Source organism: Musca autumnalis, unplaced genomic scaffold (assembly GCF_047663935.1).
Source record: "Musca autumnalis isolate F117 unplaced genomic scaffold, ASM4766393v1 scaffold_2, whole genome shotgun sequence".
Classification (NCBI taxonomy): Eukaryota; Metazoa; Arthropoda; class Insecta; order Diptera; family Muscidae; genus Musca; species Musca autumnalis.
Genome location: NW_027411755.1, coordinates 151,944,788 through 151,967,193, shown reverse-complemented (window position 1 = coordinate 151,967,193; position 22,406 = coordinate 151,944,788). Strand labels below are relative to the sequence as shown.

The 22,406-nt window shown below is 37.3% G+C and overlaps 2 protein-coding genes across 2 annotated transcripts; both read right to left on the bottom strand.

Moving 5' to 3' along the window:
• Nucleotides 1-747: 747 nt before the first annotated feature.
• On the bottom strand, nucleotides 748-9,033 carry LOC141394744 (sporozoite-associated mosquito saliva protein 1-like). The gene is made up of 4 exons (XM_073969570.1): nucleotides 8,903-9,033; nucleotides 1,156-1,449; nucleotides 974-1,081; nucleotides 748-901 (listed from the first exon to the last, which is right to left on the bottom strand). Exons 1-4 carry the CDS (start codon nucleotides 8,966-8,968, stop codon nucleotides 860-862), a joined length of 510 nt encoding a protein of 169 aa, XP_073825671.1. The 5' UTR covers nucleotides 8,969-9,033; the 3' UTR covers nucleotides 748-859.
• A 9,660-nt stretch (nucleotides 9,034-18,693) lies between these two features.
• LOC141394743 (sporozoite-associated mosquito saliva protein 1-like) lies at nucleotides 18,694-20,204 on the bottom strand. Its single transcript, XM_073969568.1, has 4 exons — nucleotides 19,807-20,204; nucleotides 19,455-19,748; nucleotides 18,943-19,050; nucleotides 18,694-18,875 (listed from the first exon to the last, which is right to left on the bottom strand). Exons 1-4 carry the CDS (start codon nucleotides 19,870-19,872, stop codon nucleotides 18,831-18,833), a joined length of 513 nt encoding a protein of 170 aa, XP_073825669.1. The 5' UTR covers nucleotides 19,873-20,204; the 3' UTR covers nucleotides 18,694-18,830.
• Nucleotides 20,205-22,406: the final 2,202 nt, after the last annotated feature.

Here is a 22,406-nt window from a genome sequence, read left to right as displayed (position 1 = left end):
TGAGGTATTTTAAGGGTACTGCCTATTTTCGGAATTCTAAGGATTGTAGCCACAACTTTTAACCGAACTAGCTGTAATTTGACATTTGAGGTCTACAATAAAAATTATCAACATAGGTCATTGTTTTGGTATAGCCCATATAGCCCATATATAGGTCATTGTTTTGGTATAGCCCATATAACGGTACCTCCCAATTTTCAGTATTTTGAGGATTTTACCCGAAATTTTTAACCGAACTAGCTGTAATTTAACATTGAAGGTTCTCAGTTGTAGTTCCCGAGTTTCGCTATTTTGAGGGAATTAGCAACATTATTTGACGGAACTACCCATAATGTGATATTTGAGGTTCCTTGCAGTTACAAAACTTTTCCACCAAAAATATTCAAGGTAGATATACATTATATAGACCCAATATGAAGTTATCATCAGGTTGTTATACATTAGATAAGATAATTTAGGTAATTGGGGTATACGTGGTCGAAAAAGTTTTGCATCTAAAATTGTGAACAGGAAAGGAAACTAATTATTCCATTTTTTGTTAACAATATTTGATGATGGAGGGTGTAAAAAGTTCGGCGTAACCGAATTTAATGACTTTTTACTTGTTAAATGTAAAACTTTTCATTGAGCTAAAGTAGAATAGACCGGCAGCATTTTTCGACATGGATAGTCTCTGCCTACTTTCTGGGATGTTCGGGGGGAAATATTGTAGTTGGAAAATAAAACTATTTAAAATAATTGGTCCATTCCATTTTATTTACATTTAACATTAAAAATATTAGTACCATAATAGTGAATAAATAAATACTGAATATACCACCAACCAACTCCTCCGAAACGTAAATCGTAAATATTGCAATTAATTTGTTATTTCCAATTCAATGTGGAAGCAGGATTTACCCTAGAAAATAAACGAAGCAATTGGAAGATTTCAATAACAAATAATGCTTGGCTAAACAGCAAAATTACTTACAGTATCATGGGTAATATCCGAATCGACAACAATGTGACCGCGGGCAACGGCCAAGAGGGCTTTGTATTTGGATAAATCGATTTTGTGATCATGGGCACAAACTTTGGCCTGAAAAAGAAAAAAACCGCAAATTGTTATTATTGAATAAAAGGTGATTTATTTTTGAGATCTGCTTTAAATACCTCTTCGACGGGACACGATGATGGAGCACCAAACACCTTCAGATAATCCTTTACTTCAGCTGGTGCACTATCAGCCATACTGCACAAATCCATTTTACCCTCTTTAAGTACCATACCATCTTTGGTAACTTTAAACTTTGAAACGGCTGTATTGAAAGCCTTATTTGAAATACAGCCGGTGGGTACAATTTCACATTTTTTATTCAGTTTAACGGTGAAATCGGAATCCATTTTTATGATTGCATCTTCACCGGCACAATTTTCTGCCTTAATAAGATTGGCCTTAAACCCGTTCTTAAAAGAAGAAGTAAAGAAAATAAATTTAAATTATAAGTGAAATCATGATTGAAAACTTAGGAGGAAACTTAAATAAAATAATGCACTAAAAGGTAAAGTATCAAACGACTATGAACGACTTTAAGTTCCTCAGTGCAGAATCTTTAGGTGAACCTCATTTAAAGTCTTCGGTGAAATTTTTAGAACAATCTCAGTATAAATATCAATACACCCAAGTTCACTGAAAATACTTAAAAATCGAAATTTGTATTTTAAAAATATTGTCAGGCTCAGCATGTAATATTGTCCCTACAACAATACTTTTTGTCGTATTAAACAATTTTCTAGAGTACACAACAAACTTACTCTGGTTTAAATTCATGTCCATGTGGACATGGGGCGATTTTCATGACCCCTCTTCTCAAATTATCCTAAGTTGATCGTTTGGTTAATACAGACTTTTGGGCTAATCATGTCATTTGTCCCTTTAAAAATATGTATAATCGGAACAACAATATATAAAGTTAGGAGAACGTAGTAAAAAAACTCATTCAAAGTCTTCGGGGAAATGTTGAAAACAACGTCAGTATAAATAACAATACACCCAAGTAGTCATTATTTGAAAATCGAAATTTGTATTTTAAAAATATTGTCAGGCTCAGCATGTAATATTGTCCCTACAACAATAGTTTTTATCGTATTAAACAGTAGTCTATCAGAACAATCTGAAGTAAATATATTAAATAATTTTATTTGGAAAATGTATATGAGAATTAAATGCAATTAATACAAAAATGTTACCAACTGGTTTTATGGGATGACAATATCTTTTTGTACCCTCCACCACGAGTTGTATTGAGGCAAAATGTAATAATTAGATTCCTTTAGTTTCTGAAAGTGGGTGACGTAAGGAATGAAAGATACCAAGCAACGGCCCTGTAGTGGAATTCTGTACCTCATTTTTTTAGTTACCGACACAAATCGGTAAAATTAAAGTGCAAATTTATCAATGAAAAGTTTTAATAAATGTTAACATCACTATTGATATCGGTAGGACTTAACAACTATTACATTTTAGTCGTTATCTTACCGAAAACTTCCCTTAATTACCGACTTTAACCTGGCAAAGCCCAGGACTTTTCTTGGCCTCTGTTTTATATCAAGTGGACACTGACTTCCTCGTGGTGTCACCTGGGAGTTACCTTTAACACCCGTTATAGGTAGTGAGTTAACTTGCGTTGGGCGTTGGGATAGTAGACCATCCCTCTGACGCACTGCATTACGAGTATAGCTGCCATGACATGAGTTTGTTTGTAGTTGGCCGGAGCTTTAAACATCTAGTCTCCAGCTTCACCCCAGTGAATGAAAGACAATACCGATAAAAGCAAAATTCTTCAACATCAGCTTTATTTGCGCTCATGCTCCCACTGAAGACAATGGCGAACAGACCAAAGATATATTTTACGAGCGCTTAAAAGAATTATAAAACTGTTGTCCTGCCAATCACATTTAAAATTATTCTAGGCGATTTTTATGCCAAAATTGCAAAGAGACAAGTAAGAAAGTATCAGTCAGCTCTGCCGTCAGAGATATACCCTCAGCCACGAACCTAAAGAAATGAAGCAAATACAATACTACTATAGGTGTTTTTTGTATTGTTGGGCCAATTTTTCAGGAAGTATGAATTTGGCCCGAAAAAATTGTACCGTTTTAAATGGGACCGCATAAAAAACAACTTGCCAACAATTTAGAAACAATCCCAGACGAGCCCTTAAACTACTCTCTTTATAAACTTTGTGTTGGAGGTATCCGAAAGAGAGGTCTGATGACGTCGATATTCGGACATAATTCGAGGCTGTAAGGAATAAAAAGATGAACAACGTTGGACAAAATCGGTTTCTCTCTTTGAGGGTTATCTTAGGTAGTATCCAGTTTAGTTGGGGACGGCAGGCTTTTTTGTCTTTATCTCAGGAAGTATGGACTTGCCCCCAAAAATGTGCCGTCGTAACACGGCCCACAAGAAGAACTTTTTGGTAAACATTTCAAAACGATCCGAGATGAGCTGTTAAACTGCACTTTTTCCAAATTTTGTATGGAAGGTAGACGAAGGACGGGACCGATATAGTCCATATTCCAAAGTAAGACATGACCAGTAGTGCGATTCTCTAACACATTTTTGCAGTTACCGACAAAAATCGGTAAAATTAAAATGCTTATTATTTCGGTAATTAACGATATTATTCGGTAAGTTAGCGACCAATAAAAAGTAGTCGTAAAATCCTACCGATAGCTACAGTGTTGTCAACTTTTATTTGAACTTTTCAGTAATAATTTTGAGTTTTAAAGTTACTGATTTTTGTCGGTAAATCAAAAAATGAGTTAGAGAATCGCACTACAGATGAAATAATACGACGTGCAATCAGAAACAAACTGCGCGAGTTAGTTGGTGCCGTCAAGGTTTCTTGGAGCTTTTAGGCCATTATGTCAGGAAGTATGGATTTGTCACAGAAAGGAAAATATGCACCAAAAATATTCAAAACAATCCGAGAGGAGATTTTAAACTTCACTTTTTCAGAACTTTGTGTGGGAGGTACCCGAAGCAGTGGACTGAAAGCAATATTACCATGTGCAAAGTTATGATCAATTCGGTTACTTCGGGAGGTACCGTTAGCACCCATAGCTATATCAAAACGTGGACCTATAACGGCAAATTTCTGGAGATAGGTTTAATGCTCCCAACGAAGACTAAATACGAATTATCAGCCATTTTAGTGCGACAATGAGGCAAACACCCTGAAAATACCGAAAATCGGGAGGTACCTTCACATAGGGGCTATATCAAAACGTGGAATTATAGCGTCGAATTTCTGGGGATATATTTAATGCTCCCACCGAACACTAAATACAAAACTTCAGCCACTTTGGCGCGATAATGAGACAAAACCTTGAAAATACCGAAAATTGTGAGGTACCATTCTATCGAAACTTGGACTTATACTGACAATTTTTTTGGGAAAGTTTTGTATTCTCAAAGAATATGAAATACCAATTATGAGCTATTTCTTAAACCTTAAAAATAACAAAAATCTGAGGTATCATCTAGTGGTGTCTATATCACAACGTGGACATTTAGCAACAAATTCTTAAATCCCCAATTTTGTAGGTGACAAAAAACGTTGTGTGTTGTAACAGATTAATGATGATCACAAATGCCAATGAGCATGCAAAGTAGTCGAAAGATCATTGCGTACTTTAGAGCGTGTCCGAACTGTTATTATCATAAGTGGGCCTAATTACTTCACTGACAGATCCAATCGAAACAGTCTACACAAATAAAACAATCCCGCGACGGCCGGTTCTATGCACCGGATACTCGGAGGAATCTTCGACCAGGGGCCGTCACCTCAACAATTATGTGTTTGTGTTCGTGTATTTTTTCACCATGGGAGCGGCAATTTATCCCGGAATGCCTGCTCCGAGCTCTTCTGGTCCGTGCCGGGATAGAAATGAACCCCGGGCCAGTATGGATCTGTTCCGTTTGCAAGATCCGCATCCACCACATGTCAACAATGGTGAGTTGTAATGGATGTATGGAATGGGTGCATTTTCGTGGGTGCTCTGGGCTTAGTAGCACCAGGGATTACAGCGACAGGTATGTTGCTGCTTGCTGCGTCAGCGCATCACCCAGTGCGTCTTCTACGTCGTCGTCTGACTCTTCGTCGTCGTCGGAATACGAGACGCCCCGCAGTCTCCCCAACAACAACAACAACAAATGCAGCATCTAACACCACATGTTGTTGTTCAACGGCCCGGAAATGCATCATTCCTGCAATTCAATTGCAACGGTCTCCGCAATAAGGTCAGTGAAATTGTGGACTTTATGAGTCGGAAAAACATCATGGTCGCCGCGATCCAGGAAACAAAGCTCACCGCCACCTGTAGTTTACGTTGTGATGGTTACAACGTTTTGCGGAAGGATCGCACAAGAAGCGGAGGAGGAGGACTTGCCTTCCTAATACACCAGTCTGTCCAGTACAGACCTTTCTCGCTTGAGCTTGGCTCTAGTGACCCATACATGGAGTGTATGGGGGTAGCAGTAAAGTGTGGTACTGCCGAGGTAGAGCTGCTTAATGTGTACATACCGCCGATGAATAGCTGTGCCCGACGTTATATGCCCAATATCAGTTTGCTGTTAGAGGGCGATAACCGTCTGGTGCTAGGGGACTTCAATGCTCATCATGAGCTTTTGCACTCCGTCTTGGTAATGACCAGCGGGGTACAGCGCTGGCAGAGCAAATCGATAGCTCCACGTTTTGCACGGTGAATGAAGACGCTCCTACGAGGATAAGAGGAAACTGCCACAGCTCGCCAGATATCACCATTGTGGCACCAGGTCTGATAAATGACGTATCCTGGCAATCCGTCATTTCCCTTAGTTCGGACCACCTCCCTATCATCGTCTCCGTAAACAGACCGCCCGACTTCATAACCTCTGAACGCCGTACTTTCCTGAAATGAACGTGATGAGCTTCGTCGTACGAATCCCGAAGACCCAAGAGTTAGAGAACTTACTCTTGAAGTCAACAGGCTAGTGGGCGAACATAAGCGGAAAAAGTGGCTAGACCATCTGAAGCAATGCAACATTGGTGCAGGAATAAGTAAAATGTGGGCAACGGTTAAATCACTCTCGAGTCCGGAAAAGAAGGATGACAGAACGGCTGTTACTTTCAACGGCGTGACAGTAACTGGCCCAAAGAGGTTCGCGTGTTATTTTAACCGGCAGTTCATAGAGCACCCCGAGAGTGATAGGGCGAAGAGAAGTGTGCTACGCCGTATAAGAAGAACTCTTCCACCCGAGGAGGTACCACCACAATTTACGATGAGCGATGTTGCAGATGCCATCCGAAACGCTAAATCATCCAAAGCGTTGGGCCCGCACCGAATATCGATGGTAATGCTTAAGCAGCTGGATGAACCTGGAGTTGAGTATTTAACAAGTGTTCTCAACCTATCGTTAGCCACCCATGTTGTACCGGATGCCTGGAAAGTTGGCAGGGTGGTCCCGCTACTGAAGCCTGGCAAGGATGCCAGCAGAGATGAATCGTACAGGCCGATTTCACTCCTGTCGCCAGTAGCAAAGATCCTAGAGGCGCTACTCCTCCCCACGATGAGAAGGTGTTTTCCAGTTGCCCAACATCAACATGGATTTCGGGAAATGCATAGTACTACAACAGCATTAGACGCCATATCCATACATATCAGTAGAGGACTGAACTAGAAAAGGCCGTGCGACCGAACAGTCATGGTGGCTCTTGACCTATCGAAGGCCTTCGATACCGTCAACCATGCCAAGCTGTTCGAGGATATAGAGAAAACTAATCTCCAGCCAAGTTTGAAACGTTGGGTAATCAACTATATGTGTGGACGCCAGTCGTTTGTAGAATTCAGAAACAAGAAGTCCAAAACCCGTAGAGTGAAACAGGGAGTTCCCCAAGGAGGGGTGATATCTCCGGAACTGTTTAACCTCTACCTTTCTGAAATTCCACACCCTCCAGACGGCATAGAGATCGTGATGTATGCGGATGATTGTACGATCTTGGCGTGGGGTCCTATCGTCGATGACATATGTGATAGGTTAAATGTCTATATAGCTGACCTAGTGCAGTTCTTCCATCTGAGGAATATGAAAATATCCGCCGCTAAATCCACAGCCACGCTGTTCACCACATGGACGGCTGAGATGAGGCTCCCACTGAACATATTGGTCGATGGTGCACTGATTCCGACCACTAACTACCCTAAAATACTGGGCGTAACGTTCGATAGCATGTTCAAGTCGTCCGCGCATGCCACAGCTATTTGCAATAAGATCAGAAGTAGGAACAAGGTTCTCAAGTCGCTGGCTGGCAGCACTTGGGGTGCTGATAAAGAAACCTTGTTGACCACCTACAATGCAATAGGCCGGTCTGTGGTAAGCTATGCGGCGCCAGCGTGGTCCGCAAAGGTTAGCGCATCGCAGTGGAAGAAGATTCAAACCTGCCAGAATACCGCCCTGAGGACTGCAACAGGGTGCCTCCTCATGACACCAGTGGACCATCTTCATGAGGAGGCGAAGGTTTTACCGGTGCGTCAGCACAATAAGATGTTGTCGATGCAGTACCTGCTTGGGTGTTACCGCAGTGAGCATCCCTGTCACGATTTAATGGACAGGCTCCCCCCACCCAGGCACGTCAGGAGAGACCTTCATGATCTAGAGAGAGAGGTCCAAAGGTATAAAAGAGAACCGCTAGATCAACGAGCCTATCAGGCAGGCTTGAATCGCATTCACACCAACATGGTTGCGCATGCAGTACGAAGATACAGTGTGAATGCCGTACTTGGAAACCATCCCCCATCCATCGCAGCAGAAGAACGACAGCTGCAGAATTCTTGAGTCTGGATACAGAGGAACTTGATAACTGAAATAATACACGAACGAACATATATGCGTTGCTACAACAACAACACAAATAAAATCAATTATCATTAATATATTACAAGAACTCCATTAGTGCATGGTTTTTGGAACTTTCGGGTCGTCATAGAGGGAAGTATAGTTCCCACAAACATCCCAGAAGTGACAAGGGAGATTTTTCTCAAATCTATAAGCGCACCCCGATTTATTAGTTCATTGATATGGGGCCTACTTTTTTATAGTCAAGTCCGAACGTCACCCCTTGTAGAGAAGTTTTACATGGCTAAAATACACAGTAAATGTTGCCAATAATTCGTTGAGGGGTATTTTTGCCACCGTTGACAATGCAATATTGTTCGACCTGGAAATCTAACCCTGCGGGTTTGCAGAACAGTGAGTGTCAACCGTTGAGGGAAGTATGTAGAGCTTGGAGGCATTATGTTAGAAAGAATGGATATTATATCGTTTTAAACCGGACCACAAGGACTACTTTCGGTAAAAAAAAATACACAAAGAAATATTACGATTCTGCCAAATCGCTTACTCCGTTCTTAAGTTATTTTGCTCCTCAGCCATTTTATTTTATGCTGGACGTGATTTTAGTGCTTTTGGGGCATTATCTCAGTCAGCATGGACTTTCCCACGAACAAAATATATATCATTGTAATATGTAATATAATAACAAGGACTGTTACATCGATTTGGTAAAAATTGCAAAACCATTCTAGAACAGCCTTTAAATTGCGCTTAATCATACATTTTTGAACTTTTTTTTTGTACACAACGAAGTTAAAATATAGTTCGAAAGCTAATGAGGTTCGAATGAACACAACGCCAGTTTAGACACAATAACATTTGTTTAAATAACTGACGTCACTTTTGTGAGTACTCGGACAAAGTTTAAGATATCTGAATAAGGATTAAGAAACAATTGATTGAAGGATTATGAATACCCTATACAATATTTTTTGCTCGATGATGTATAAAAAAACAACACATCCATTCAAATTTACTTACACATGCCAAAACAGCCTCCAAGATTACAGCAAAAATGAAAACTTTGAAATTTATATTCGACAACATTTTGTTTTTTCGGATTTGAAAGTATAAAAACAAACAAAAAAATAATTAACTCGTTTGTATTGTTAATCGGCTACAACTGGTGAAGACCGAACAGAGTTTGCCACTTTATATAGGCGTTCTTTGCCCAGTTCATAATAAATAATTAAGGTATATTTCACGGGCAAGTTATGCATTTTGTGAAATTTTCCACCCCATAACTTCAGTCATCAGAGATAACGTAACATTTTTCCCCACTAAAATATGACCGTTATCTCTGAAAAATACCATTATATTAATGTTAAAAAATCATTTGGATTTTTTAAATAATTTTGTTTGTGTATTATTTTGTAATTTAACAATAACATTTGTAGGTTGTTGTTATTGATCATCATGGCCATCAGCAAAGGAAAATAGAAATGAAACAATAATTTCATAAAAAAAAACTTTGAACTTTTATTTTTTTGACAGTTTATTTAATTTCCTTTTTGAAAATAGCCACTTATTTACTGTGGACAAAAAATTTATGGAGCTTCAAGGGCAAATAAAAATATCAATATTAAAAACTCTAATAATTTTTGATAAATATATAAAATAATGCAAAAAAATCAATGTTAATGGCATATTAGGGATTTAACTTTTTTGCATTTTTTTCAAATATCAAAAATACCACCACATATCCGTATTAAGATGTGTGTTATTGCGATTCTTTCTACGTTACAAAAGTTCCCGCACCGACTGCATGCAAGTTCTCCATTGTAATTAGTTCATTATACCCTCAGCATTTATGCTAACGAGGCACAGTGTGCCCAAAATAGAGTTTTTGTGTCAAAAAACTATATTTTCTAAACTGATGAAGATAGAGCTATAAAAATTGGAGGAGATGTTATCGAAAGGAGATCTATTATTTTGCGAGTTACAAAAAATTCATATATTTTTTAAGTTATAACCGCAAAGCGGTGGTACCGTTATATGGGGGCTATATCTAAACGTGGACCTACATTAAGACTTTTGTGCTGGGATGCTCCTTACTCAATAAGATCCTAAAATTTGGCCAGAAAACTTAAAAACCTTTAAATGGGAGGTACCGTTATTTGGGGACTATATCAAGATGTGCACCTAAATAGAGAATTTTTGGTAGAGTACTCGTAGAAAACGTTATATTTCAATTTTAGCTAAATCGGTTGATTATTGTAGGTAAAATCCTGAAAATATGTAAAATCGGGCGGTACCGTTATAGGGGGTCTATTTCCCGGCGTCGCAATTGGTCGCAATTAATCTATAGAGAAATTGATAGTTCGAAAGCTCCCCAAAATTTCTGTACCATTAGAATAGTGGAACCTCGTGGAACCTTTTAGTTATATCCTATTGAAAAATAACTAATTAAAAATATTGGCGTAAAAACGGTTCCGAAACAAATGCGATTGTTCTACAGAACTGTAACCCAAATACAATTGCTTCTAAGCACACTTTGATAGTTCATTTTTCGTACTATCGGATAGCAAAAAGGTCCATTATATAATTCCAATAACTCGTAATAATATGGCCCACACAAAATCGGGCATTTCCTTGCCGTTTTTTAATATTTTTTAAAGAAAAAAGGTCATTTTATAGGTACCGGTACTTCAAATATAACGTTGCACTATAGGTAATTGGGACAGGGTTTTAGACAAAAAGTCGATTTTTGTACTTTTAATAACGCGAGTTTTCTAATTTGATTCGAAGAAAGAACATGTCAAATTCTATGCATGTGTAATTTGTTTTCAAAAATATTCAAAACTCGTGGTGTAATTCGAAGACAAAATAAAAAATGTTAAAAAAGATTAAAACTCAGAGCAGAATTTAAACACAATTTGTAAGAGTTTGGTAATAATAGATACAAAGATATGCTATTCAGTGGAATGGTGGCGGTGTGTACTTTCTGTTTTAATAATAATTTTCTTCAAAATGTTTGTTACAGCAGAAGAAAACGTCATATTGGATACAACCTAAGAATTATTTTTTAACAAAATTATTGTTTTATATTATAGACTTTTACAAAATTGTCCAACTTTGTTCGAAATTCTGCTACCGGGAATATCTTCAGCAAAGGGTTCTGAATCAACTGCATAATTACCAAGGTGCGATTTTTGCGTTTTTTGAGTTATATCACTTTTTTGAAGGTGCCCTCCTTGTAGAAAATATATATTTTTTTATACCCTCCACCATATGGAGGGTATAATTAAATTTGTCATTCCGTTTGTAACACATCGAAATATTCGTCGGAGACCCTATAAAGTATATATTATTGATCAGCATAAAATTCTATGTCGATTTGACCATGTCCGTCTGTCCGTCCGTCCGTCTGTCTGTTGAAATCAAGATACAAGTCGCAATTTTAAAGATATAGAGTCAAAATTTGGTACAGAAGTTTTTATTACTTGCAGGATGGTTGGTATTGAACATGAACAATATATCGGTCCACGTTTTGATATAGCCCCCATAGAACGGTACCTCCCGATTTTCGGTATTTTTAAGGTTTTAGCTTCATTATCCTACCAAAATGGCTGAAATTTGGTACGTAGTCTTCTTTAGGGATATAAAACTTTCCACCAGAACTTTGTCGGCATCGGTCCACACCTTCATATAGCCCCCATAGAACGGTACCTCCCGATTATCGGTATTTTGAAGGATTTAGCTTCATTATCACACGGAAATGGATGAAATTTGGTACTTAGTCTACGTTGGTGGTAAAAAACTTTCCCCCAGAATTTTGTCGGTATCGGTCCATGCCTTCATATAGCCCCCATAGAACGGTACCTCCCGATTTTCGGTATTTTGAACGTTGTGGCCTCAATATTCCACCGAAATGGCTGACATTTGGCATTTAGACTTCGTTAAGGGTACTCAAACTTCCCCTTTAAATTTGTCGGTATAGGTCCACGCCTTCATATAGCCCCCATGGAAAGGTACCTTCCGATTTTTCGTCTTTTGAAGGTTGTGTCTTCAATATTCCACCAAAATGGCTGAAATTTGGTATTTAGTCTTCAATGTGATATAAAACTGTTCGCCAGAAATATGTCTGTACAGGTCCACGCTTTCATATTGCCCCATTTCTGACTAAAATTTGTCGGTATATGTCCACGTTTCGATATAGCCCCCATAGAACTGTACCTCCCGATTTTCGTTATACTGAAGATTGTGACGTCAATATCCAATCGAAATGGCTGAAATTCGTTATTTCGTCTTCCAAGAGTTATAAAATATTCCAGAAGAGTATTATCAGTATAGGTCCACGTCTTCCTATATCCCCATAGAAGCGTACTTCTTGATTTTCGGTATTTTTTAAGTTTTAGCCACATTCTCTTACCCAAAATATAGGAAATATAGGAAAAGACTAAATACCAGTCTTCTTTGAGCCTAAAAACTTTCCGTCAGAAATTTGTCGGTATAGATCGACGTTTTGAAATAGCCCCCATAGAATGGTGCCTCACATTGTTTTACCGAAATTGCTGAAATTTAGTATTAAGTCTTCTTCACACACGAAAGGAAACTAATTATTCCATTTTACTTCAATACAACTTGTGGTGGATGGTATAACAAGTTCGGCCCGGCCGAACTTAACGCCGTTCTTACTTGTTAATTTTTTGTTTGGTGAAGGAAATATTAAACACGAAAAAGCATCCGATTTGAACTAAAAAGACATTTTCTTTAAAGAAATATTCACCATGTGTTCTAAAAATGTACATGCGTGTTGTGGTCAACATTTTATAGCCGTAATATGTTCTAACTAGGGATCATGATTGCGTGATTTATTTGGTCCTTTAAAAAATAATATTGCGGATCAGTACTTTAGTTAATTGTAACCGTTTTTCTTTTGTTTTAACCGCGTTCATTGGGTTGGAACGAATAGGGGGTAGGAAAAAGAAAAGTTGTTCGTTATATCCGGAGTTCGTTATAAACGTGTTCGTTTGTAAAATTCTTATTAAAGCCTACTTTTAAATATCATATGTTAAAATATTTGAAACAGTGCTTAAATTCGTCGCTATCCGCTTGTGCTTTAACAATTTGTAAAAAATTCTGATCCTAACAAATTGTAAAAAATTCTACTCGCGGGGTAACAATTTTTGTTTGTTATAATCGTGGTCATTTTAAGAAGTTGAATGTGTGTACAAATATTAAGAAACATTCTTTGGAAACATACAACTTTGTTCGCTATAAACGTAGTTTCTTATAACCGATGTTCGCTTTATCCGAATTTTATGTTGTAATTCTTTGTTTTATCTTACTTTTGCATATAAAGCAATAAAAATGTATAAAAAGCCCACATATCCACCGCTATTAATTTTTTCCTCAGAAACAGGCCAAATTACCAAGAGTGGCGTTGCAACCAACGAAATTTTTAAATTTTTTTCTTAACTAGCTTGCTTTCTATCACTTCATGTCAAATATTTGGGTAATTTGAAAAAAAAAATATTTTAGCATTTTTGGCACAAAATATTGGATTTGGCCACACTATGCGAACGGTTCGGTCCACAATTTGGCTTCGGTAATATATTTTCCAAACTTAGTTTAAGTTTGAAATTGGGCAATATCGGTTCACATCTTTCTATACCTCCCCCACAAAAGTTCAAAATTTTTCCTAAAATCGAGCGCACAATAAGTCTCAGAGGCAATTACCGAGTTGGTCCATACTTCTGAAAATCTTAGTTCAAATATGAGCTATATCGGTCCACTCCTTCAAGTACCTCCAACACAAAATTTCGGACAAATCCAGTTTAAGAAATGCTCTCAAATCGATTTGGACAGTATAAGTTTTTTCAGAGGCAAGTCCACACTTCTTGAGAAACGGCCCGAAAGGTGTAAAAATCCCCAAGGCAGTATGGAGCACACGACAAGTCTCGAACGCATCAGCTGATTCGGTCCAAAATTTGGACTTCGTAAAATTTTGACCAAACATAGTTCGAACTTCTGGTGAAATCGAGAGGTGTTTTTACCACTAGGAATTCTAAATGCCAAATTACATCTAATTGGGTCTGCAAATTTAGCTAAAATTCTCAAAATACCCAAAATCCGGCTATACCCAAACATGGACATATGTTAAAAATTTTTGGTGAAGAAGTTTTGTGACCAATGGTAATCTCAAATGCCAAATTGCAGGTTATTCTTTAAAAAATGTAGCTAAAATTTTCAAAATACCGAAAGTCGGGAGGTACCGTTATATTGGGCAATTGACAATATAGGTATATTGAAAATTTTTAGTGAAGAAGTTTTGCGACCACTGGTAACCCAAATGTCAAATAAAAGGTAATTCGGTCAAAAAATGTAGCTAAAATTCTCAAAATCCTTAAAATAGGGAGTCACCGTTATATGGAGGCTATTCCAAAACATGTTGACAATTTTTACTGAAAAAATCTTGTGATCACGGGGAATCTCAAATGTCGAGTAACATATAGTTTGGTAAGAAATGTAGCTAAAATCATCGACATACCGAAAATCGGGAGGTACCGTTATATAGGGCCTGCCAAACTGTCAAATTACAGACATTTCAGTGAAAATTTTGGCTAAAATCCTCAAAATACCGAAAATCTGGAGGTTGTTTTATCAGCTATTCAATTCAATTCACCACAGCAAAAAATAAAGGAAATCAAAAACCACTTTTTTAAAAAGTGTCGGATTTCACTCAGAAATCCCCATATACTTTATGGGGTCGTAAATGATTATTTCAATGCATTACAAATGGAAAAACATGTTTGAGTAACGATAGTTTAATGACTGTTTGCGGGTGGCTTTAAAATTTGTACGATAACTTTCTAGCCTAACAATGAAAATGCGAAAAATAGTTCTCTTAGTAGTCTCCAGCATAAATTATACATTTTTTCATGCGCTCAAATCAATTGTTGAAGCACTTTTTCCACTCCGATTGAGACACCTCAATCAAATGAAGTCATTGGGTGCCAAGACAGAGCTGTACAGCGGATGACCCATTAATTCCACGTTTTCTGCAGTCAAAAAGGCGCCAGTTTGAATCGATGTGTAAGAGCTCACATTGTCATGGTGCACAATGATTTGTCTTCTTTTGTTCGTTTTTCAAATTTCTACGAAGACTTCAGTTGTAGTGCACCACTCAGAATTAACCGTCCTCAAGCTCAAGCCGTATAGTCAGTAATGCCGAAGAAACAGGCGACCATTTGTTTCGACTTGCTTCTTTCATTAACAACTTTCGTTGGATTTGGCTCGCCTTCGAAGACCCAGATGATCGTTTGCTTCGGGCTCATAAGCATGGATCCAAGATTCGTCTGTGACGATCTTTTAAATGTCGTTTGAAGCACCGTGATCGTATTATTTAAACTTTCTTTGCACCAATCGACAAGAGCCTTTTTTAGCGATTGTCAAATAGGGCTGGATCTAACGAGAAAACCCCATTTTTGGGGCCAGGTGTTCCTGCAATATCAAATATTAGTTGGTGAAAGAAATGCCCAAGAATGCCTCTATCTCACAACTTCCGGTCCGGAAATATTTCAAAGCTGTTTAAATGGAGCGCACAACACTTTCCGTATGAATACATAAAGAAAAACCATTAATAAGATATTTATAGTGTCCAATCACAACGACAATCTGGATAAAATTTGTAAAATATGGCACTAAACCCTATATCAAAAACAAGGACTGCTAAGAATGTTATATGTTATGATAACAGATTTCTTTTAGACCTAGAGACTCATAGTGAAATTTGATTTGAATTATTTCTTTTTTTACCATATCCCCAAAAAGTGAAGGATTTTGTTAGATGAAGCATGAGTTTGGTTGCGGATTCGTAGTTAGTCGGAGACTAAAACATCTTGTATCCAGCTTCACCCCAGTGAATGAAAGACTTGCTGCAATTCGAATAAAAGCTAAATTCTTCAACATCAGCTTTATTTGTGCTCATGCTCCCACTGAAGAAAAGGACGAACAGACCAAAGATATATTTTACGAGCGCTTAGAAGAAACATATGACCGTTGCCCTGCCCATGACATTAAAATCATTCTAGGCGATTTTAATGCCAAAATTGGAAAGGAGAATATCTTTGGCCCAACAGTCGGGAAATTCAGTCTCCACAGTGAAACATCTGACAATGGTATGAGGCTGATAGACTTTGCAGCTGCAAAAAACATGGTAGTTAGCAGTACCAGATTTAATCATCTCGATATTCATAAGGGCACCTGGCTGTCTCCAGATCAAAGAGCAAGTAATAAAATTGATCATGTTGTAATAGATGGAAGACATTCATCCAGCGTGTTGGATGTACGATCGTTCCGAGGCGCAAACATTGATTCGGACCACTACCTTGTTGCAGCAAAGGTACGCACCCGCTTAAACGTAGCAAACAAAGTACGAACAGACACAACACGAAAGTTAGACATCGGTAAGCTGCAATCACAACAGATAGCCACAGCATATTCCACTCAACTAGCCCAATTGCTTAATCAAAGCCCTCCTCATCCCGATAACATATCAGCGCAATGGCAAAGCATTGCCCACTCCATGCAAACAGCCGCAAAATCCATACTTGGATTCCAGAGACCTCCACAAAGGAATTCATGGTATGACCAGGAGTGTCGTGCTGCTACCGAAGAGAAAAATGCGGCATATAGAACTACTTTACAATCAGTAGCAACGCGTAGCGCGCGAGAGAGATATCGGGAGAAAAGGAGAGAAGAGAAACGTCTTTTCCGCAAGAAAAAGAGAGAAATGGAAAAGCGGGAGTGTGAAAAAAATCGAGATGTACAGGAGCCAGAATGAAGTCCGAAAATTCTACCAAAGAGTGAAACATCAAACAGATGGCTTTGGTACAGGCACATCCTCTTGTAGAGACCAGCAAGGTAATCTGGTAACAGATACAGATACCGTGCTCAGGATATGGAAGGAACATTTCTCCAATCTGCTGGTATCCAATAGTAGCGAAGACGATGATACCACAGATCCTATCCCAGAAGATGGTATAGAATGTATACCGCCCGGCCAAGATGAGGTAAAAACAGCAATCAACCGGCTGATGGCTTACCAGCCGAGCTGTTTAAAACCGGAGGTGACGCGCTGATAAGGTGTATGCATCAGCTAGTTAGCACCATCTGGCAGGAAGAACGCGTACCCGACGATTGGAACCTGAGCATCCTATGTCCCGTCCACAAGAAAGGAGATAAGACTGTATGCTCAAACTATAGGGGCATAAGTCTTCTCCCTATTGCCTATAAGATAGTGTCAGGGATATTGTGCGAACGACTAAAGCCAATGGTCAACGAAATAATTGGACCATACCAATGTGGCTTTAGACCTGGCGAGTCCACCATTGACCAGATATTTACCCTGCTGGAAATCCTAGAGAAGACCCAAGAGATGCAAATCGACATATTTCATTTTTTTGTCGATTATAAAGCAGCATTCGACAGTCCCCTCCGATCAAAAATATTCCACGCAATGTCTGAATTTGGTATCCCCGCAAAGCTCATCCGGCTTTGTAAGATGACTTTAACTGATACTAGGTCCTCAGTTAAAATTGGAAAGAACCTCTCCGAAGAATTTTGTACCAAAAGAGGTTTCAGACAAGGAGACAGCCTTTCGTGTGACCTATTCAACATTTTGCTGGAAAAGGTAATACGAGATGCAAATGTCAAAAGAAATGGCACAATTTACACCAATAGCCACATGTTACTTGCCTATGCTGATGACATAGACATCATAGGACGATCAGTAAAGGAAGTAACTGATACCTTTAGGAAGGTCGAAGCAGAATCTGCGAAAGTGGGTCTGGCGGTAAACGGCGAAAAGACCAAATTGATGGTGTCGACGCGCAAAGCGTCCATAGAGCTCGGACCAACTGTGGAAGTTAGTACCTACAATTTTGAGGTAGTTAAAGACTTCGTCTACCTCGGCACTGTCATAAACACAACTAACAACATCAGTTGTGAAATAAGAAGAAGAATTGTATTGGCCAACAGATGCTACTATGGTCTAAGTAAGCAATTTAAAAACAAAGCCACATCTCGTCAAACAAAAATAACACTATACAAAACGCTGATACTACCCGTGCTAATGTATGGCTCCGAAGCATGGGTACTTGCGCAAGCAGATAAGGCAGTGCTTGGTGTGTTTGAGAGGAAAATTCTTCGAAAGATCTACGGGCCGATTTGCGTTGACGGTGAATATCGACGTCGTATGAACCACGAGCTATATAAGCTATACAAAGACATGAATATAGTTAAACGTATCGAGATGCAACGATTGCGTTGGCTAGGCCATATCATGAGAATGAGCGATGATGAACCCGCTAAAAAGGCGTATGAATACATGCCACATGGCGGTGCAAGCAGAATCGGCAGGCCTAAGCTTCGATGGAGCAAACAAGTGGATGAAGAAATGGAAAGGCGCGGTATTCCAAAAAGTCAAGCGAAAAACAGAGAGGAATGGAGATCTTTTCTTAGTTCGGTCTATGGAACAAATGTTCTGTAATGGGCCAACTAAGTAAGTAAGAACAAAAAAAGAATATACAAATTTTGGAACTTCAAAAAAATAGTTTTGGCAAAAAAAATCCTGATTGAAACCATAGGGCACTGTAAACAAAACAACACATGGTGGTATGTCAAACCGTCCTAAGTACGTTTATGCTAAAAATGTCGAACATTCCTATGGAAATGACAATAATGTTATCTGGCAGCGCTCGTACTTACAAGTTATATTGGATATCCAATACTTACGTAGATACTGATGAAGATTTATAACATTTTGCTTTCCACCAATTTTCAAATTATTTGAAAAATTATCGTTTAAATATTTATAAAAATCAAATTACATGTTATGCCGATTACAACTATGAGATTTGCTATAAAAATTACTAATTACATATTTTCCCAAATTAGCACGATTTTATGATTTAGAGATTTGCATTTCTACATGAAAACATGATTTACCCTGAAAAATAGAAAAAGAGGTGGGCGGATATGTTATTAGCACGCTCTTCTAACATGCAACTACTTACCGTATCGTGTTCTATTTGCGAATCAATAACGATGTTACCACGGGCAAGACTAAGCATGGATTTATATTGAGAGAGATCAACCTTGTTGTCATTGGAGCAAATTTTATTCTGAAAATTAAAAGAAAAATTCTTCTTGTTAAAAAATTTAGGTTTCTCAAACACGATACGAATCAAAATTCATTCGAATTACTACCAAACTCTTGTAATTGTAGAAATACTGTTTTGATTGAAACAGAAATAAATCAAATATTTTTCAAAAAACAGTTTGGTAGTTAGTCCATATTTACATTAGGCAATTTTCCTTGCGGCAATTGTCAGTTTGTCAATGAGAGAGGATGTTGAGAAGCAAAGGGTTGCTACAGGCTTCATCTCCCTCTCCTTCAAACTGACAAATGCCGCAAGGAAAATTGTCTAATGTAAATAGTAGTAGTTCCAGTTAGTTAGTTAGTAAATCTCTTTTATTCAAAGGAAAACTATAAACGTCGGATTTATTTATAAATCCGACTACTTACATCATCAACTGGACACGAAGAGGGAACACCAAACATATTCATATATTGTCTTGCCTGATCAGGAGCCTGATCAGCCATACCGCACATATCGAATGTGCCCTCAGCTACCGTCACCCCATCCTTGACAATTTTATATTTCGAATTGGCAGTACTAAAGGCTTTATTGGTTACACATCCCTTGGGAACGATTTCACATTTTTTATTCAGCTTAACCGAGAAATTAGGATCCAGAGTTATAACTCCATCGGGACCAGCACAATTTTCAGCTTTTATGATTCTCGCTTTATAGCCATTCTATGGTAGAGTTAAAAATTTTAATAGTATAGTAACTGAACAAAATTCAAGGACCTACACAGGTTAAGGCAACTTCAATTAACACAAGTAGGATTGCAACGTGATAAATAATTTTCAGCATCATTTTTATCCGTCAATTTACAGTTATTTCAATTTTAAATAATTTTTTTTAATCACATTTATTTAAAAATTGGGATTTATATAGGGAATATTTGGTTAATGCTTACAACCCGGAATGATTAAAAAACAATTGTTGGTATAAATTATTATTTTCTATTGAAATTGAATTCTTTTTGTTTCATTTATTATGAACAAAACTATCAAATATTGTTGAGTTTTTGAAATGCTTTTTGTTTTATTTATTCTAACTGCAAATCCAGATTAAGTTTTTATATTTTGCTAGTTTTTCCCCCAATCGATTTAGTTCAGGCTATAGATTCAATTGAATTAAACTCTGAATAGAAAAACGAGGCATTGTATTTACTTTTAAGCGAAAGAAATAGGGTGTGCTTTTTCGTATGATTTATATATATTGTCGGTGTCATGCTTAAGTGTTCCATACACCATCTTTGACATTTTATGATAAAGGTACCTTACTACGTTTTAAACCATGCTCTTTCAGATTTTTAATAGGTTTCTTCCATCTCCTATAGTTTTTGAGATATTCTGATGTCAATATGTTCCACATCCGCTTTGTGATGCAAAAAATCTTGTCTTTTTGTTCCATATCCATAAAGCCTGGCGTATAGAACAAAACAACTTTGAACTTTTTTGTTCCATATCCATGCCAGGTGGCGTATGGAACATAAAGATACAAAAAACGAATTGTTCCGCACCAAAAATCATGGCGTTTGGAACAAAAAATTGCCCAATTTTGTCAAGTTACGACGTATGGAACAAATGGTTTTAAAGCACTTGGGCTAAAAACTAAAGAATAATAATTTTAAAATCTAAATATTTTTACAGGGTTTTATTTAATTTGCTTTGGTGTCCGTTTAGTTCAAATCTAGTAACTAATTTTTAACTCAGTTGCAGTTGACCAATCGAACAGATTTGGATAACAATACATTATGAAACCAAAACCAATACAGGTCAATCTTTTTCCTATAGCCCCATATATCGGTACCAACCGAGGATGTTTTGAGGATTTTGTCTTAATTTTTAGTCCGAATTGGCTGTAACTTGGCATTTGGAGGACCCAATTTTACAGAAACTCCTCCACCAAAAATTGTGGACATGGGTCAGGTTTTGTTGTAGCCCCCATATAACGGTAGCACTAAATTGACTGTAATTTGGTTATGTTAAAAAAATGGTCAGTGACCAAAGAATCTATTTACTATAAACTTAAAAATAAAAAAATTAAGTTAAGTTATTTATAAATGCACTTAAAACTAGAAAATGGTTTTTCATGATCGAATCTCTCAAATAAAACGCTTGCCGTTTAACATTGTCACAATTTTTAATTCAAATGCAAGTTTTTTATTTGAGAGATTCTATCATCAAAAATTATTTTCTAGTTTTAAGTACATTTATAAAAAAAAACACTGTAACTTAATTTTTTAATTATTTTTTTATTTTTATTAAATATTGTATTGTTATATGAAAACCACAATTTATTTTCGCTTAACTTTAACGTCTCCTATTTAATACAAAGCATGAAAATAATAAAATTTCAGACAATGCACAGTGGCCAATTTTACAAAAAAAAAACCTGGCCAAAAACTCTAAAAATTAATGGGTTCTTACGTTTTTTCGGATCGCTAGTTTTATTTTTCATATATTTTAACCCTCATACGGTCATTAAGGGGATCTTTTTAGTCCCTTCTCCTATAAAATGTGATCGTATTAGATCAAAATATTCTATAAAATTGTTCGCCATAAATTTTTACTATAGGTCCTAGAATACACCAATACTCTATATTTTACCTAAACTCCAGAAACATGCAAAATCAAAAACACATTTTAGGGTTAAGGTCGTTCTTCATGAGAGTTTTAGCAAAATTGTCATAAAAAAGCATCATTTTAGAAGAATGGCGTCAAAGACAAAAATGTTCTCCGCTAAATTTCACCATAAGTCACCACAGAAATGAAATCTGTATCTGCGTTACATACCAAGGAAAAATCGGCATTAATTTTGCAAAAAAAAAAAAAAAAAAAAACAAGAAACTGAAATTGGGGTGCAAGCTTCTACCATTTCTATAGTTTTGGAAATATTTGAGTTAAGATTACTTGGAATCCTTGCACTTTAGGTATATGATGTCTTTGCGAGGAATATTTTTCTTAAAAACTTAACCCTCGTGCGTGTCATAAAAGGGGCCACAAATCCTTTAAATCGCATATAAAATGTGATCAAAATATTCTAGAAATTTTTTCCGCCATACAATTTTACTACAGATCCTAGAATACATCAAAACTCTAAATTATATAAAACGCCAGGAAGTGACCTATTCTATATTCTGATATTCTGAATCAAAAAAAATCTGTACATATCTGCATTACAAAATATCACATAAACGAAAAGTGCAAACATGGGCAGGATCTTTCGATGGAAAATGGTAAAAAACTCTTTCCATTTTACGAAATGATAAGGTACACAGCTCAACTCGACCTTACTCACAACTATTTTCATTGTGAAAATTGGGCTTGGCAAAAATCAAC